The 18,692-nt window shown below is 43.5% G+C and overlaps 1 protein-coding gene across 4 annotated transcripts in view; it reads left to right on the top strand.

Annotated features, from left to right (window-relative positions):
• The window catches only part of KIF20B (kinesin family member 20B), a 48,176-nt gene extending 29,841 nt beyond the window's left edge, over positions 1 to 18,335 (top strand). For all 4 annotated transcript variants that reach the window (XM_077350327.1, XM_077350324.1, XM_077350325.1 and 1 more), the window contains exons 22-35: positions 2,043 to 2,181; positions 2,904 to 3,026; positions 4,277 to 4,334; positions 5,009 to 5,134; positions 5,390 to 5,529; positions 6,934 to 7,089; positions 8,601 to 8,768; positions 9,296 to 9,454; positions 10,705 to 10,806; positions 11,563 to 11,763; positions 14,157 to 14,231; positions 15,440 to 15,587; positions 16,489 to 16,631; positions 18,021 to 18,335. In XM_077350327.1, coding sequence (XP_077206442.1) covers positions 2,043 to 2,181; positions 2,904 to 3,026; positions 4,277 to 4,334; positions 5,009 to 5,134; positions 5,390 to 5,529; positions 6,934 to 7,089; positions 8,601 to 8,768; positions 9,296 to 9,454; positions 10,705 to 10,806; positions 11,563 to 11,763; positions 14,157 to 14,231; positions 15,440 to 15,587; positions 16,489 to 16,631; positions 18,021 to 18,089 — 1,807 coding nt within the window. In that variant the 3' untranslated portion in view covers positions 18,090 to 18,335. The remainder of the gene's footprint in view (positions 1 to 2,042; positions 2,182 to 2,903; positions 3,027 to 4,276; positions 4,335 to 5,008; positions 5,135 to 5,389; positions 5,530 to 6,933; positions 7,090 to 8,600; positions 8,769 to 9,295; positions 9,455 to 10,704; positions 10,807 to 11,562; positions 11,764 to 14,156; positions 14,232 to 15,439; positions 15,588 to 16,488; positions 16,632 to 18,020) is intronic.
• Positions 18,336 to 18,692: the final 357 nt, after the last annotated feature.

Genomic DNA, 18,692 nt, shown 5'->3' with positions numbered 1-18,692 from the left:
ATGTGCAGCCTGCTGGTCTGTTCCCTGTACCAGTAGTCTTGGCCTGCCAGCCGCATTCCCAGCCTTGGCACAAGTAGGATCATAAACTCTTACTTCCACTTTTCCTGTCATGTGCCTGTTATGTCACATGACTTCTGATGGTAGCTCACTGGGTTTCATGCTAAATCTGAGAGCTAAAGGTGCATCTAGGTCAGTTGAAGTCCCCTGTATTAGATGAACCATAGGAAACAATTATTTCTAAGAGGAAAGGTTTTACATACATGTTTGACAAGAGAAGGAGCCAATTCAGAGTTACATTTCTTGGTAACATTTTGCTGTCACGGCATCAGTAGCAGCCAGTCCAGGGCACCAGAATGCCACTATCAGGAACTTTGTGTGTTCTGTTTGGTAACCCTAAATGTGGATAAATTGAAGAGTGAATTCCAACAATAACTTGGATTTGACACACTAAAAATGCACAGCTTATGCAAGTGATGAATCCAATATATAGAGTATAACAGCAGCTGCTACTTCATGTGAGATCCCACTTGTTGGAAAAGGTGTGTGTATGTGTGTGGGAGAAGAATGCAGTTTATTATTTCTTTTTCTGAAGAGAGGCTCCTATGACCTCAGGTTGGCAGCTCACGCAAGACAACAGTTTTCGCTCTTTTATTCTTTGGCAAGGCTTATAATTGGAGCCTTTTCTGAGTTGCAAAGAATGTGGAGATTCATATATTTTTTCCAGTCACTTAGTGAGTACCATTTGGATGGATTCCTCAGTGCAGGGTGATGATAGCACTCTCTTGCTTCTGCCAGCTCCAGCCTGCTGTTCCTGGGGAGAAAGGGCTAGCCATTTGCTACGGATGATACTTACCGGGACCTTGATTGGAAACAAAGCTGAAGAGTAGAGCTGGGAATGAACCGCATTTTTTCCGATTCAGTTCATGGCTGAACCATTAACCCATATGAACCGCGAAGTTGGTTTGTGAACTGACCCAAAATCTTTAGCGGGCCTGTTGAGAAAGCCTTTGCTCTCATAGTGTAGGAATGTAGTGCCAATCAGTTGCAACTGTGCCCTTGAGAAGCTTCACACTATCCGCACCTACTGATAAGACAATTGGCTTCAGTTGTTCCCAATTAACTTGTTGTGAGAAACAGGCCTTGAGTGAGATGGGTTGGCATTATATCATCTGATTCAGGATTGGCTCATCTAACTTGACATTAGTAACCCTATTGGTTAATTAATAAAGTGTTAATTTGGATATGATTGGTTTTTGTGCCCAAGACCCCACGTGGGAATCAGCCATAAAGGTTTTTTATTGTAACATCCTGTTGTTCAGATTTTGGGGAAACCTTTGTCTGTGCCTTGTGAACCTGCAACTCTGAAATTCTGTCTTGTCATCCTGACATTCTTGTGAGCATCATGTGTTAGCCAGATATACATTTTTGTTTTCTCACTGCCAGTATATAATTATATGTGTGCACCTTAATAAATATAAACTTATTTTTAGAACTTTGTCATTTGATTCTTAAGACGAAGCCTAGCCTGCCTAACTTGTGCCATACTACCAAGTAAGCCTTTTGATTGTGGGACTTGTCCCTGGACAGGGTCAAGCTCCCTGGTAATTCCCTGATAGGCTTCAAAACTGCCTCTGGGTCTTGGATGCCCAGGGACCCGTTCAGAGGTGGTGGCAGACTACCAACCAAGGAGGATAGACTATCTGCCTTCTTGGGTTTTGTAACTGTTTTGTCTTCTCATGTGCCACCCTGTTCTCTAAAGTCTGCGGACTTGGCTTTGGGGAACTGGGGCGTGACTACAGGCGGAGAGCAGAAGTGCATCAAATTCTGCAAATGTTTGTGGCAGTTCTTCAGTTTGCGAATATTGCTTTGCGAACCATGAACCAGGCAAAATTCATGGTTAATTTTAGTTTGTCAGCTGAGTCAGTTCATGCCCATCCGTATTGAAGAGCATGCAACACGGCCAAAGAGGGACTTAATCAGTCGAAATGGGGCTCTGAGCCTTTTTCTGCTGATTACTGCATCTTCTGTTTTCCCTTTTCCAGGTTGAAGAAAGACCTCCTGGAAAGCTCTGCCCTCTCATCCCAGCTGCAAGTGGAAATCCGCCAGAAGGAAGAAGAATACACAGACCTGAAAGAGAAGCTGGCTGATGCCAAAAAGCAGATCGAGCAAGTTCAGAGAGAGGTTTGTAAGGATGCCTGTTTGAAAGCAGTGGCCCTACAGTCCCTATACAGGGCTTCTGTTCTTTCCTCCCTGCTCTGCCCTCCTATTCCCTTTCTTAGCATCTTTGGGGAGCTACCACTGGAGTTGACGTATGGCATAGTAATATACCACTGGAGTTACGTATGGCGTAGTCAGTGGTGCAGGACTCTTTGGCTTCCTGTCTCAAGCTGAAATACCCCACCACCATGGTGCTGCTGCTGGAGGAACAGGGGGTTGAGCAAGTGATGGCATGAGTAGGGAGTGGGAAGTTAGCAACCGGAAGGGGAAGCTAACAAAAATTGCCTTCTTCCTTCTGTTAGGAGAAACTTTTCATTGCATGCCACCTAACACGTAATGAATGGCCTTTATCCAGTTCCTCTAAGCAGCTTGGTCTCCTTGAGTTTTATGGCTTCATATCTAAGAGTCCATTTGCGTTGTTTCTGAAAAAACTGGAAACAGCCTTCTAGATGCGCAGTATCCTGCAAACATGAGTGTCCTGATCTACTTGGGTACCCTTTGTTCCCTTCCATAGCGTACCCGACTGTCATGCATACTAGCTAAATTGGAATTGTGTGATTTGCTTTCAGCGTAGGTCCAAAATCATATTTTCAAAAGTGTTTGTTGGGGGGGGGGAATAAAAGTATTTATACAATTCCCACTTAGTCCCCACTGAGCTTGCATTACATGCCTCTTTTTAAAAATAGGTTTGCACCATGCGTTCCGAAGAGAAAATACTGCGGAACAGAGTGAGCGAACTTGAGAAATCAAAAAACCAGCTGGTTGAAGAGTTAGAAATCAAACAGCGAACAATCCAGCAATTTAAGAAGGTATCATGAGATGTTTGTATTGCAGTTCCTTGTTCTTATATAGGTCGCTCTCTCAAGGCAATCACAAAATCTGGAGAGCTGCTATAGTATAGTTTGTAGGGATGTGATCTAGGAAATTGCAATTCAGGTCACAACATGGAGAGGTCAGCAGCCTTCTGAAATGAGCTATCTTGGTCCATGCCCACCTCTGCAATGTGGAGGTCATAGCAATAGCTTGTAAGGAAGGACAACGGTAACAATGGAGGTTAATAAAATATTTTTCTGTGCAGTTCCCAAGGAGAATTAAGCCCATTGACCTTCAGGGTAGAATTCATCTTTGGACTCCACTGACATACACTTTAAGTATTTGCACCGGCATTTGTACTAGGGCTGCCAGCCTTCAATTCATTGCCCCTAAGAGTCTGGGGGTCCAAAACATATGCAAGTGGCATCCTGAGATACCGCCATTTCCTGTTGCATACCTGAAAATGACACTACCACATGCTGAGGCCTGCTAGCATTCACCCATAGTGGTGCCATAGGGATTTTTTGCTAGATGAATCCTAGAGCATACAGCAACATGGTGATGTCACTTCCAGTTGTGCAGTGTTTTGTCCCTCTCATTTCCTTTCCCCACTATTCTGTTGAGCAGCAATGGAGGATGCAGATCTATGGTAAGAAGATTGCCCACCAAAGCAGACAACTTGGTCAGCTTAATCTGTACACACATGTGCATAAAAGACCATTGTTAAAATTTCTTTCACCTATGGACCCCAAAAAATCTAGGAAGAAACAGTCTAGAGCTTTGTGTTCTGCAGGATCTGGCAAGAAAATGCCCTGAACCCATGGGGAAGGGCAGTATAGAAATCTAATAAATAAAATAAACATGTCTGTATGTTTTTGCAGTAATCATATAGTTCTTTCCTGGGTTCCTTCCTTGCATATTGGTACACTCTGCCACAAATTGTTCTTCAATTACCAGCAGCGTGGCCACATGTCTCACTATTGTGGGTGCAGTTCAAATCATGTTATGCAATAGTCCAAGTGTGTATTTGTGGAGAGAAGGGATTGTTTAAGCTTTTCCTTAATATTTTCCTTCTGAGAAAAGGATACCCTACCAAAAACGAGTACATTTGCCTGGAACTAGCCTTGAAAGAAAGCTCTCATAGAGCAGCCGGCTTGTTGCTTACACGTCCACTGTATAATGAAGCGTTATCTTCAGATTTCACCTCTGTGCCCCTTCTCTCTCCCCAACCCCTTTCTAAAATTAGGAAGAACTTAACAAGAAACTGGAGGCTATTTCACAGCAGTACCAGAAGGCCTGCGACGGTATGTGGTGGCAAAGGGTTATTTTCCTCCCTCCTTGTCTTACCAAAGCATAGTCTATGTAAAGTGCTTGTCGTACTGGTATTACTGACGAGGATGTGAAATATTACATGGGTTAAAGTTTTATTATTTTTTAAAGTTGCTAACCAAACATTGAATGGGCTGTCAAAGGCTTTAATGGCTGGAGTTGTTGTGGGTTTTCCGGACTATGTAGCTCCGGTCGGGTAGTTATAGTCTCTGATGTCTGGCCAGCAACTGTGGATGGCATCTTCTGAGCTAGGACATGGCAAGATGGGAATCTCTCCATGCCAAAGTACTAGGGTAGGGGTGGCCAAACTGCGGTTCTCCAGATGTCCATGGACTACAATTCCCATGTTCCCCCTGCTTGCATGATCATGGTATTTGTTGTCCATGGACATCGGGAGTTTCGCCACAGTTCGACCACAGGGGAATGCTGCCATTCTGACTGTGTAATGTTTAGTCTGGGTGTTTCTGCTCTAATCTACCTGTAACCTGAAATGAAGCAGGGGATGATGTGCCCTTACAATTTGAGGGGTGGTTCTTAGTGCAAAAATGGAGAAAGAGCCTTGGCTTGACTGAGTGGAGCAACCTTCTACTCATTAGGGAAACAGTACGAGATAAAATTCTAGTGAAAAACTGTGTGCTTAAATCCTTAGATCTCTCTTGCAAGGAGAAGATCATTGGAGATATGAAGCTGACCTTAGAGGAGCAAGAACAGACACAATCAGAACAAGATCAAGTACTTGAGGCCAAGATAGCAGACTCAGAAAGATTAGCAGCTGGTAAGTTGTAAGGAAAACAAATCAATTGCTTAAAAATAAATATGAGGTTTGTTAGGTTGTTTGATCTAAGAAATGTCTTTAAAAAGCTGTTCAAAACCTTTCACATTTGGTTTTGGTCCACGTTTTTGGACCATCTCCCACATATCAATGTCAGTGACAAACTCCATGAATCTTTGCAGTTAAAAAAAAACAATAATAACAAAACGCGTGCAACAATCCGCTTCCAACTTCTTAAACACGTTTCCACCCTGGTAGAGCTGCAAGGATGGAAAAAGAGGTACCATGAGCTAGAGGAGCAGAACTCTGCTACTAGGCAACAACGTTCTACTGCAGAATGTGAAAACACGGCCAAGTTGCCTAGTGAAGAACTGGAGAGATTGCAAGAGAAACTGAAGGTAATGTGCAGCAAGAATCCGAACTTATTTTTAAGGGCTGGATGCGGCTTCGCCCCAAGCTTGTAGGAAGGTTCCTGCTTGTATAGTGAGCTGCTATGTACCGCTTGGCATCAACTGAATGCTTTAAAAATGTGCATGAACTGTAACATCTCCAGTTTACTGGTGCCTCTCTTTTAGTGATGGAGCCAAAATTAATCTCAGCAATAGGTGGCTGAAGCAGCATTATTCATGTTGAATATGCTACTCTTTTCATGTCTGACTAGGACCCATCATAGTAACTTGGTGTTGGAATATGCAAGATCTGCAGTGCATGACTGATCAGAATATAGTGTCCTGCAGGGGGCACCAGAGGAGATATGTATTTAGCATAGTTAAATGAGGCATAGAATCATATCGTTGGAAGGGGTCATACAGGCCATCTAGTCGAAACCCCTGCTCAATGCAAGAGCAGCCTAAAGCTAAGACTTAGAGAGGTAAAGCAAAGACCATTATGCTCCTTGAACACCAATAAGCTCGTGATCCCTGTCCCCAAGGAAGGACGTCTGGCCTCAACCAGAGCCAGGCCTTTCTCTGTCCTGAGAATGAGCTCCCAGAAGAGATTGGAGCACTGTCAGAAATGAAACAGTTCTGCATGGCCTACAAAATGGAGTTCTTCCACCAAGCCTTTGGTTGAAGCCAAAGAAGCAACACCACCAACTAGGGCCCCCAGAACCCCCCCCCCCATTAACTTAACTGTGGATGTAACTTTATTTAATGGGTGGCCAGTCAGGAGTCTCCCTGTGCTGTGACTGATTGTCCACAATGCTAAGCCTTTAGACATTGATATATTTTCTGTATTATATCGGCATCACAGTGGATTGTGAGTTGCGAACTCTTATTGTAAACCGCCCTGAGCCGCAAGAGAGGCTGGTATAGAAATGTAATACATAAGATCAGCCGAAGCCACTGCTTAGACTGCCCGTGAAGGGGAGGTCACCACCTCCTTAGGCAGCCTTAATTTATTACTAAACTATTCTGGATTGACAGGAAAGCTCAGTAGAAGTCCATAATCCAGCCACTGGTGAACTGTGATGAATTCCCAGCTTTGATGATGGAACAGTGAAGAGATTTGGGTATGCAAAATGAAATAACAGTTCTGCCTGTTGTGACAGGGATGGGTTCAGAATGGTATTGTTCAGAAAGAAAGAGCTACCTGCCGGATAAAAAGGTCTTTAGTCGAATGACAAGTAAAGCCATCTGTCGTCTTGGGAATGTTTAATGCCTTTGATAGACTGATGCAATTGTACAGGGAAGAATAACGCGTTCTCCCCAAAGCCGATGACAGCTAACGCCTAACCTTTTGAGAGCCTTCCCAGTTCCCCAAGAAGAGTGGGCTCAGTTCTTGACTAACTTTTTAAAAAACAGGAGTGTGAAGGAAAACATCGACTGGACCGCGAAAAGTGGTTGGCAGAAAGAATGAACCTCATTGCTCAAGCAAAAGAAGCGGAGACACATCGTAACAGGGAGATGAAGAGGTTTGCTGGCGACAGAGAACATCATGCGAAGCAGCTGGCAGAAGTGGTGAGCACTCGGGGGTCAAATTTGCAGAGTGCCAGAACACATTTTAAATTTGTCTAACCCTGCAAAATCCATGCAGGCACTTGTGACATTCCAGTTCCTTCCTGCCAGATTATCATAGCGTGGTATGACTGCACAGTCAAATTGCTTGTTTAACTGAGCCATCGTTGCTTTATGAAACTTATATCTCACTTTTCCTCCAAGGAATGCCGTTACTGTGTGTGGCTCGTGCATCCACCTACCATGCATATGTAATCACAGCCCACTTTCCACTCAAAGGATCTTAATACAAAGAATCAAGTTGCATTGGCACTAAAGCCCACTATGAACATGTCCTTAGTTCAGATGGGTCCACTTTGGACTGCTTTGAACAGAGAGAGTCAGGATACATCAATCAGTTTAAGTTTAAAAACGGAAGACAAAAATTCAGCCATAATAAAGGTGACATTGGCATCTTTATTGCTCAATAAAAATTGGCAGATCAGGTCTTTTGAATGGTTTCTCCATTTCGATATTAAAGGCATAATATGGTTTTGCTGGACAATAAACAAGGGACAATCCAGTAATATGTTGCATGGTGTCAGGAGTGTTTAATTCACAGGGACAGTCTAAAGGAATCTTGGCAAATCTCCCTTGTAATACTTTGGATGGAACGGCGTTGGAAAGCGAAAACGCTCTGCGATAAAGGGGGTTTGCCAAGTGATAGAAATAAGCTGGCATTATCCCATGCTTCACTTGGAGACCAAGAGCACGGGGAGAGGAGAGCAAATTGCCGGAACAGTAGGATGGACTTTTTGGAATTCCTGATCAAGGAACCTTTGTTTAATTCGGCACATAATGGAAGATTCATTCAGAGACAAGATGTAATCCTAGTCAATGCCAATTTGTTGTAGTGTAGTCAGGATGGTAGAGAACAATTTAAATTTAAAAGAGTCTCTCAGTAAACAGGCCAATAGACTATCTGATCGAACTCTAAAATGCAATTTTAACCAATACCACTACCTGCAGGAGTCTCAAAGCAACTTATATAGTTAAAAAAGTATTATTTGGACGGAAACTCTTGAGTGATTACAATATGTAGGCCTACCGCATATTTGGGTATCAGTTTATAAGTTTCATTTCAAAAGGGGGGGGGGATTAATTGGCTTTTTTTAATGGTCCCTCAATTTTTTTTTCTTGCTACTCATTAAGAAACATTTCACATTTCAAAAAAGAATGTTTCATAAGAGATGTTTCATCCCAGTGGTCCCCTAAATTCTCAGGTTTGATACAAGACACACTGAGGAAAAGGGGGCAGACAGACGCTGTTTTTCTGACCCGCTTCTCCTCTTTGGTCTTCGGCTTGAGTCAAGGCAGGGTGCTGATGCTCCTTATTCTCCATGTTATGACACTCCAATATTATAGGCTAGTCGTGTTTGGGTTGTTGCTGACGTTGTTTTAAACTCTTGCAATTCCTGCTGCTTTAAGCTTCTACAACAAGGAATCCTGCAAAAAACCTCTTTTTCTCCCTTCAGCAAAACCTTGTGGCAGAAAAAGATAGTGACCTTCAAAAATGGCGTGCGGAGAGAGATCAGCTAGTGGCAGCTCTGGAAGTTCAGCTTAGCTCCCTGATTTCTAGCAATGCACAGAAAGATGTCGAAATGGAAGAGCTGAAAAAGGCAGCACTGAAAGCTCCCACTCAGGTCTGTGTACATTCCCCCTCCTCCTGCTGCCTTTCCCCCCATGCATAGTTATTCTGCCTGTTGTGCTTTCGGCAATGGGCTGCTTTTTAGGTGCAAAATAAATTTAAGCTACTTCTTATTCTAGGTATATTTTACGTATTGAAATGTTTTAATGTTGGCCACCTTCACGACCCTATTTAAGTGGAAATGGAATGCAAAAATCTTTAAAATAAAATTAATTCTATGATAGTTCTTGAACTGAATGTTCCCAGGGATAGTTTTTGAGTCTGATGATCCATGAAGAGGGCATGTTTGTTGGTTTTGAGATGCTCTTAACAGACCTAACCAAATGGAGCAGATGTCCATTTCTTTTGACGTGTGCCTTCAGGGTCTTCATTTCCTTAACAATAACTTCCATATTGCATTGTTTTTCAGTAACTGCGCTAACTCTATCCTGGTTATACAAATCCAATAGATACTCAAAGTTTGTGTTTTACTAATCCATTCAGATTTTTATAGCTAAGATAGTCTTCCTTGTTGTTGTTAAGGATCATGAATCTGCTCTAAAAGAACTCAGAAGGCAGCTGGCTGAGAGAGACAACATTATTCAGGAATTAAAGCAAAGTTTTGTAAACTCTAAAATCACAATGTCGCCCATGTCAGTAGAGGCCAAACAGCATACAGTGGAAGATCTGCATGACTGTAAGGTAACCTTCAGGATTTTAACAATAATACTGGGAATGGGTGGGCCCTCTGTCAGAGCACAGCTCAAGCTGAGGCCTAATCAGGGCCAATAAACAATTACATCCAACACCACTTGAATCATTGCACACAGTATTACAAATATGGTGTTATATGAATCAGTTTAGGTTATAATGTAACAAAATAAAATAAATTAGGTTTACCATAAATCGGGTGGGAAAACGGTGGCCCTCCAGATGTCCATGGACTACAATTCCCATGAGCCCCTGCCAGCATGGACATCTGGAGGGCCACCGTTTGCCCACCCCTGCTGTAGATGCTAAAACAGGCATAACACTTCTGGGATTACTCAGTAAAACCTACTAGACTCAAGCCAAATCTCAGCCTCTTAATTTCCTGTTCCCTGTCCTACTGTACTACATCTCCCAGAAGAGAGGGTTAACAAGTCCTGTTTATGGTCTCTACTGTATCTAAGATCACCACAGGGAAGTTTCTGACACGAGAAGTTTCCTCGAGTTTCTTGGAATGAAAAGCAAACCCCCCCTAGGTAAAATTGCCCGTGCTTGAAATACCTTGAGCTGTGCACATTAATTAGGAGTGGTTGACCACATCTTATTTCAAGCATTTATCAGCTGCATTTTCTGCTAAAAAATAATAATCCTGCAATTGAAACCAGCATCAACCAAGCAATATCACGTGGCCAGGTCGTGCTTTAGCTGCACTTAGCTGTACTTAAGTCAAAGACTGCTCTTTAGAAGGCCAGATTCTGAAGATGAAACTCAAATACTTTGGCCACCTTATGAGAAGGAAGGACTCCCTGGAGAAGAGCCTAATGCTGGGAGCGACTGAGAGCAAAAGAAGAAGGGGATGACAGAGAATGAGGTGGCTGGATGGAGTCACTGAAGCAGTCGGTGCAAACTTAAATGGACCCAGGGAATGGTAGAGGACAGGAAGGCCTGGAGGATCATTGTCCATGGGGTTGCAATGAGTTGGACATGACTTCGCACATAACAATAACAACAAGTCAAAGTAATCACAAAATAAATCGCAGCTACTCTGTTAGCTATGTTGTTTGATAAGCCTGCACTGAAAAACCATCAGAGCCGGGGCCAAAAAAAGCTGTGATAGCCCCATTGTGTGCTCTCATAGCCCCTCTTCCTGAAGGATGGGGCACAAATCCGAGTGCCACCACCAAGTGCATAGTGCATCAAAATACATTTGAACTATAATAAACATCATTCTATTTCTTTTGCAGCTTAAAGAAAAACAAATGGAGTCAGTAAATTGCAACCGTGTTGGGGACATAGATCCACAGCTACAAAATTTTAGCAGGGCATCTTCAGCAGAAGACAATCAGGTAGATTTCCATGCTGAAAAGGAACTGCTCCTAAAATATCATAGTGGAATAAAGGCACCCTTTCCCTACATAAAGAGCTTTAGTTCTTGGGTGAATGGGAGCAAATTAAGATCGCCTTGTCCTAGCTACCGAGAAGGATGAAGCTGTTCTCTGGTTGAACTGGGAAGCTACTGGAGGGATTTTTGGGGAAACAGGTTGGATGTTGCTGTAGTAAAAGCTGTTCAGCAGCTGATCTTTCAGTAGCAAAACACTTTTCTGTGTTTGCTTGTGGTCCTATACAGCTTCTATACTTTGTGAATGATTTTGATTTCAGAGACCAGAAGCCACCATCTCCTGTATGCACTTTGTACCAGCAACAGGAAAAGGAATCTTGAAAATAGCTGTCTTTACCCTTAGGCTATCAAGACCTGCTTCCCAACGTAAACACTTCTCTTTTCTTTTAGCAATAGTAAGAAAATAGCAAAACACCAGCTATTTTGATGAGAAAACTTTTTTGGTCTTGCTACAATTTTGCTCTTTTTTTCTGCATCATTCCCTTAATGGCAAACGTGGTAGGTGTGCCAGATATGTGGAGGCAAAGCCACTCACAAGCTCAAGGAGGGTTGATTTCATACTCAAACGTTTTAATGGTTTATAATGCCAAGGAGAATAGCACAAGGTTGCAGAGAAACTTTTAAAATTCCTTACCTTTTCCCCTCTGATTTTGTATAAGCTCCCGGTTTGTCTGTCTTTGCCTTCTTTTTATTCTAATCACAGGACGGGTCAGAAATCATCCTCGATTCTTGTGAAGTGTCGTCAGAGAACGACAAAACCAGCCGCTTTCCGAAGCCTGAGATGGAAATTCATTTTACATCTTTGCAGCCCAATAAGATGGAAGTGAAACATCAAGGCAGCCCTTCTGCAGTGACTATAAAAATGCCCAAAGCAAGGAAAAGAAAGAGCAGCGCAATGGATGAGGTATTAAAATCTGAAAGACAGGAATATAAAACGAGCCACTGTTCCCTTGTTTGCACATGGCTGTAAATAGCGCAACACAAAGAAGAGAGAACCAACAAGAGAGAAATCGCCAAAAGGTTCTCCCCAATTGTTCGGTCATGTTGGGCTGTCTGTGATCTTTCTCTGCTGATTACTTGGACAGGCAGGATGCTTCAAAATGTATCTGTGCCTTGGAACCTGTGTTAACATAGCCGCTGTATTATGTTTATTGGATCTAACCTGGAAGTAGCGGAAGCAATATGTTGTTTCCCCATCTTTGAAATGTGTAGCGTGTCCAAATCAATATCTTTAGGACATTCAGTTCTGGTTACGGAAGTGGCAGTTCGTGGGTGGGAGTTGCCTAGTCACCACTCGGCTACGAGCGGGAGGGAGAGGACGGGTGTAAAAAGAATTAAATGTGTTCTTTGGTTTACATCCGGATGAGATAGTTGGTGACTGACAATGCAAACCCTAAGCAGAGTTACACCTGATTGGGATTGCACTAGAAATCACAGAGAGCAGTTTCTTCCGGGGAATGGCCGATTTTGAGCTAGGATTTGACCTGCCACCTGATAGCGAAGGTTTTGGAGGCTGCTGCTTGAAATCATGAGCTTCTGGAGCATCTTTTATCCTTTTGAATAGGAGCATTGCCTGTTATGGTTAGCTTGTGTGCTTTTTAGCACATTGCATGCAGTAATTAAGAATAACCAAGCACTGCCTCTACACCTGCTTTTGTATTTAAAGAGGGTCACACTTTCAGAAAAGAGACATTAGAACTGGAATTCATTATTGCACGTTAATCCTTGGAGAGGTTGGGTTCATTGCAACCATAACCTTTCTCTCCTACTGTTTTCTTCAAGAGCAATATGTTGTCAAGTCTTCGGAGATGCAAATTTAGAAATATGGGCCCCTCTGGTGGTGTTGGTCAGGTACTGAGTTTTATGCTGGTCTCACCACTGTAGAAGTGTAGATAACATCGTATCCTTTAACCGAGTCCATATTTAATCTAGTAGTAGATTTAGAGCTTATCATTAGAAAAGCGGTATCTCTGCAAAAATAATACATGCAGCTGCTCCATTTGCCTTTCTCTCTGCTTCTGTTTTCCTCTTACCTGCTATTTCGATCCGAGCTCAATATTCCAAGATACTGAAACTGTTTGCACAACAATTAAAATTAACCAGTCATTAGTCTGGGATGTCAGCTAAGGCAGCTTGGAATTCATCTAGGCTTCGGTGTGAGTCATGTTTGCCTGAAACTGAATTCCATCGAGGGAAGCTAGATTTCCTGCAGTTGCCTGTTTTGCCATTTTGAAGAACGCTGAAATTGGGACTTTAAAAGTCTTTGTGACGGTGCTTCCAAAGCCAAGATTTGAAAGCCGTGGCAGGCAATTAGGTTTACAAAGTGACAGTGATGGGGTTCTAAACTTCTCGTTTCTCCCACCGCCCATGCCTTTTGCTCAGTTCTGAGCAGGTTCGCAGTCTCCTTTAAAAGTCATGTGCCATATTCATACTTAAAGTGAAGGTTATATGCAGCTTGACTGAGATAAATTGGGACATTACTCACCCCAAGATGAACACATTTTGCCAATATCTGGCTTATTAAAATTAATGAAGCTTCACCAGTTTCAACACCTTCTCATGTTTGCATTTGGCAACTCTGTTCATATTGGTGGGCAGGGGTGTAGTTCACCTGAAATCCGTGTGGTCTAAATATATCAACGAAAAGCATAAGGCATAACTAATCTGTATTGAGTAATCCTGAGTAAGTATGGATTGACAAGATTTGTGCCAGCCCAGAAGTCTTGATATGCTCCACTGGAAAACGGCAGCGATGGGACACAATCTGCCCTCGATCCTGGCATGTTCTCTCATGTCTCTCAAACTTGAGTGATAGCCCCACCCTCTATGAAAATATATATTATGACTCCCCTTCCCTCAGGGTGTGTGAGCTGGATAGAACAGAGCTGGTTAGAGCAGTTTGAATGGTTTGGTTCATTGCAAAAAAGATTTCAAATCTTGTATCTGAATGTCCCGAATATCAGCTGCTTAGTATTAGACGGCTACCAGCTTAATGGTGCAACTGAGGAAATCTAAATATGTGTCTCTTGGGCAAATTGGCTACACAGATGAAATAATAAAGAAAAATCACGATGGCAAAATAAGTGGCTGTTTTTCATTTTCCATCGCAACTGGGAGAACATTTCTTACGTGCCTACCCATTTAAGCTGGATTGTCCAGTAGCTCGTGAACATCAGGGCATGGAAATTGCTTCAGTTTTTAATAAGTGTCCCCATTTAGCAGAAAACAAAACTAGATAACTAACAAGCCGGCCTGTAAATCCTTGTTGGAAGCTGAGCAGATTCTTCTGTTTTCAAGGAGGTCGTGAAGAATGAGAATGAGAAGAATGCTGAATCCCCAGCCCATGGTTCATCAGGGAGACAAAAGAAAAAGGTTTGTGTGCATGGAACTGCAGAGAGTGTTACAATAGCTTGCATGCCTATGTCTGTGTGTGGTGGAGAGGAGGAGCTGTGATGTCTCTGGAGCAATGGTTCCCTGCTCACTTAGACCAGGGGTAGTCAAGCTGTGGTCCTCCAGATGTCCATGGACTACAATTCCCATGAGCCCCTACCAGCGTTTGCTGGCAGGGGTTCATGGGAATTGTAGTCCATGGACATCTGGAGAACCACAGGTTTGACTACCCCTGACTTAGACAACCTCCAAGCAGCAGTGCTGAATCTACACCCTGCTCCCCACCCTTGGCATCAATAAAAAATTCAAGCAAGGAAGAGTGTAAGGAAGCCCTGGGCTGTATTGACAGGTTCCACCCTTTATCTTGAGATCTGGATTTCCCTGCCTCTAGAGAAGGACCCTTGGGGTGATGCTCTCTAGCGTTTTCATGGCAGACTCAATACGGGGTGGTTTGCCAGTGCCTTCCCCAGTCATTACCGTTTACCCCCCAGCAAGCTGGGTATTCATTTTACCGACCTCGGAAAGAGGGAAGGCTGAGTCAACCTTGAGCAGGCTGCTGGGATTGAACTCCCAACCTCATGGGCAGAGCTGCATGTCTGCTGCCTTACCACTCTGCGCCACAAGAGGCTATATATATATATGTGTGTGTGTGTGTGTATTTATGTGTACCATGATCATTTTAGCATCATTGGGACACTTGTGCCTGACACAAACTCGTTGGGCATGCTTGTGACCATTGCTGAACTCACAGCAAGGCTCTGTGTAGGCATGCTGTAACATTCACAACTTTCCAGGTTGTTACGGCCACTCACATTTCTGCAACTGTGTCTGTAGTTAGTGTCTGAAGGCCCTGGTTCCCATGAGTGATACCTCTATATCAATACAACCCATCTGTGCCCCTCAAAACCTTTGAAGGAATTAGTGTGGGGGCTGCAGTAATGTTTGACTTGGGGAGGGGCAAAGTGCGCCACATCCTCCAATAGCAGGTAATTGGTTCTAACACAGTATTTGCTCTGAAAGACAAAAGCTGCTTTTAACATTAGTGAGGAGAAATCCAGCTGCAGCCAAAAAGTGTTTCCAGTTACATTACATGTTCTAGTCACGTCAGATCTTGAGTTAAGTCCTGCCAAAAAGCCCATACACAAACCAAATACTTCAACTCGTCTTTTCAATTTCCTTTGCTATTTCAGACTGTTCCTGATCCCTCTCTTAAGAAAAATTATTCCCTGCGAAGTAAGCATTTTGTTGAAAGTGTAACATCACCTGGAAACAAAGGTGGATCCCTGCACAAATTTGGCTATTTCTTGCAGAGCTCTCCTACAATAATTCAGTCCAAAGGTAAAATTCTTAAATAACAGCCAATTATAAGGATGTTTCTGTAGCTCCTGCTTGAACAATGAGAAATGGTGGCTTTAAATAAACCTGTGATGGATTTTTCATTTCCTCAAATGCTTGTAGACTAGCGATAATTAAATGAATAAGCATCTGCAAATCTTTTGGGGAGGGACAGGTTCCCCCATGGCACTTCTCAGCAACACGCAATCCTTTTTGGAATCCAATTAGCACAGTAGTTTGGGGAAGGGGAGGATTTGTCTCCTACTGCTTACCTGTTATCCAGGGCTTAGCACAGCTGCCTCTCACTTGGGCCCCCATGCAAGTGTCAAGGCTTAGCAGAGATAACCCCCCCCCCCATTTTCTCATTTCGGGTGAAGGTCAGAAACTGCAGGAGAAGATCTTGTGTGCCCATTTCTAAAGAGTTTCCCGAAGCAGCCGAGCAGAGAAGACTGCCTTCCTTCTCTGCCTAGCCTTCCATGGGCCAAAATATTTTGAGGAGTGATCAAGGGTTGTTGGTGAGCAGCAGCAGGGGCCAATGGGTGTCCTTGCTGAAGATGTTTTCAACCAATATTCAGTGCAGAGTCAACCCCACTCCCTGGCCTGGGGCAATAGCAGCCATTGGCCCTCCTTGCCTTAGCACAGTAAAGGGTGAAATAGGGAATGTTTCTGCTTAAGTACATTTTTGTTGCATGTTTTCCAGTTTTGTGGAGGGCTGCTTTTAAAATGGGCCTGAGCCAAAAAAAAAATGGGGGGGGGGGCTTCTGTAGAGCAATTGTTGTGAGCAGGGGTTTTTTTTTGTAGCAGAGTTTTGATAAGAATGCAGCACAAACAGCGCTGGCTGTGTATGCTGCCCTAGTGGGTTTATACAAAAGTGATAAATATTTTTTAAAAATGCATCTTTCAGCCAAGAAATTTATGGCTACAATAAAATCTCCCAAATCGACAGAGGAGGGATCTGTTAAAGAAAATGATCTCAAGCCAAAGAGAGCCAAGCGAAGGCTGTATAATACTGACATTTCTTCTCCAATGGAGTTCTCTGGGCATGTGGTAAGTGGCGTTGTGAGGCTAATCTTTTACAAAATATATAGACCTTGGTGGCAAGGCAAGAACATGCATGGACCTAATCAGAATTGTAGGATTTCCCAGTGGTAGTAACTTGGGTAGTTGGGGTATGTAGGCAGGCATGTATTTATTTATTTATTTAGTCATTTATTTATTTAGTCATTTACTTGTTTATAGAGCCTAGTTAAGAGCCTCTTGTGGTGCAGAGTGGTAAGGCAGCTGTCTGAAAGCTCTGCCCATGAGGCTGGGAGTTCGATCCCAGCAGCCGGCTCAAGGTTGACTCAGCCTTCCATCCTTCCGAGGTCGGTAAAATGAGTACCCAGCTTGCTGCTGGGGGGTAAACGGTAATGACTGGGGAAGGCACTGGCAAACCACCCCGTATTGAGTCTGCCATGAAAACGCTGGAGGGCGTCACCCCAAGGGTCAGACATGACTCGGTGCTTGCACAAGGGATACCTTACCTTTACCTTTACCTTTAGAGCCTGGTTCTGCAGTCTCCATCTTGATCCTACAAGCGAAAAAGCTTTTTCTTTTTTGTGTGTAGATGAACTAAAAATGGACGTAGGGTCTTCAAGACCATTATGGATGGTGCCTTCTATTTCATCAGGGGAAGAACACCAGTTCTAGGGTGACTATGCAGCAGATATAACTCTTTGGGGAAATTGCTCCTTGCTCTTTGCACTGAGGTGGATGGCAAGACGAGTCGCTAGTCTTGGTGAGAGGGGGGAAGGGGGGTCGGTTCCACACAGGCCTTTCCTATGAAGATCTCAGCAGGCCTCAAGTCTATGGAGCAGCCCTGCCTAGCAACGCAGATTGCGCAGGGAGGCAAAATACAGAGGGTAAGGCTTTGCTCTCTGTCCTGCCACTATTAGCAGTGTGATGTGGGCAAAGTGACTCTGAATGGTGTTGAAGAGTTGGTTTGTATAACCCACTTTTCACTACCTGCAGAAGTCTCAAAGTGGCTTATAATCACCTTCCCTCCCTCTTCCCACCTTCCTCTCTTCCCACCTGTGAGGTAAGTAGGGCTGAGGGAGCTCTGAATGAACTGCCCTATGAGAACAACTCTAACAGGGCTGTGACTAGCTCAAGGTCACCCAGCTGGCTGCATGCAGAGGATCTGGGAATCAAACCCAGCTCTCCAGATTAGAGGCCTGGTTGACTTGGTACACTCTAGTAGGAAGATCAGTTGCAGGATAAGGGTATTCTTTTCTAGGATGCTAGGTACACGTTCAAAGCCTGCCCACATTGAGACTTAAATCCACTTGCTGAACAGTTTTGTAAGTCACTCTGAATTAAGTAAGAAAAAGGTAAGCATCTGTTCACTGAAATGAATGTTCGGCTGGATTAAGAGAACTTCCTTAAATCCCTTTGCAGATCGTTATGGATCAAAAGGAAAGTGATCACGAAATCATCAAGCGGAGGCTCCGAACAAAGAAAACATAACTCCCCCTCCATGCATGTGCTCTGCAGAATCATGTGTCTAATTTAGAGTCTCAGTGATGGACTTTTAGAACACAGATATTCCAAAGGAGATGAAAGCAAGTGTGGATGGGAAACAGTTCTTAACCATATGTAAATAGCAAGCTTTGTGACCTCTGTTTCATGTTCCCAGAATTCCTGTGTAGATTTTCTTTACTGTACCGAAACCTACTAAAAACGCAAGAGATTAAATGTATAACAGCAACTTCGCTTTCAGACTAGTAATTGTATACAGGGTGTGTGTGTGTGTAGGTGATAATATTGGTCTATTGTGGTATAGAGTTCAGCATCTTCACAGTCACTGTTCATTGTGTTGCCTTTAAAAAGGAAGTTCTAGACCTTAAGACTGTGGTGTTCAGCTTCAAAATGTGCCAGCCCTGTCAGATGAATTCCTGCATTTCAAAAGGAGGCTGAGCTGCAGCTGTGATCTTACATGGGCCTTGGCTTTAGGCACTGGCAGTGCCAAGGAACTGGTGCCCATGTTCTCCTCTCAGGTGGGTAAAGAAACTCAATATGTGTCTGTTTCCCACCCCCTCATCCCAGTGCAAGTGTCCATAAGTGGCCCTA

This window comes from Paroedura picta, chromosome 8 (assembly GCF_049243985.1).
Source record: "Paroedura picta isolate Pp20150507F chromosome 8, Ppicta_v3.0, whole genome shotgun sequence".
Classification (NCBI taxonomy): domain Eukaryota; kingdom Metazoa; phylum Chordata; class Lepidosauria; order Squamata; family Gekkonidae; genus Paroedura; species Paroedura picta.
The sequence above is the reverse complement of the archived record's forward strand: the minus strand, read 5'-3'. Positions and strand labels throughout refer to the sequence as shown.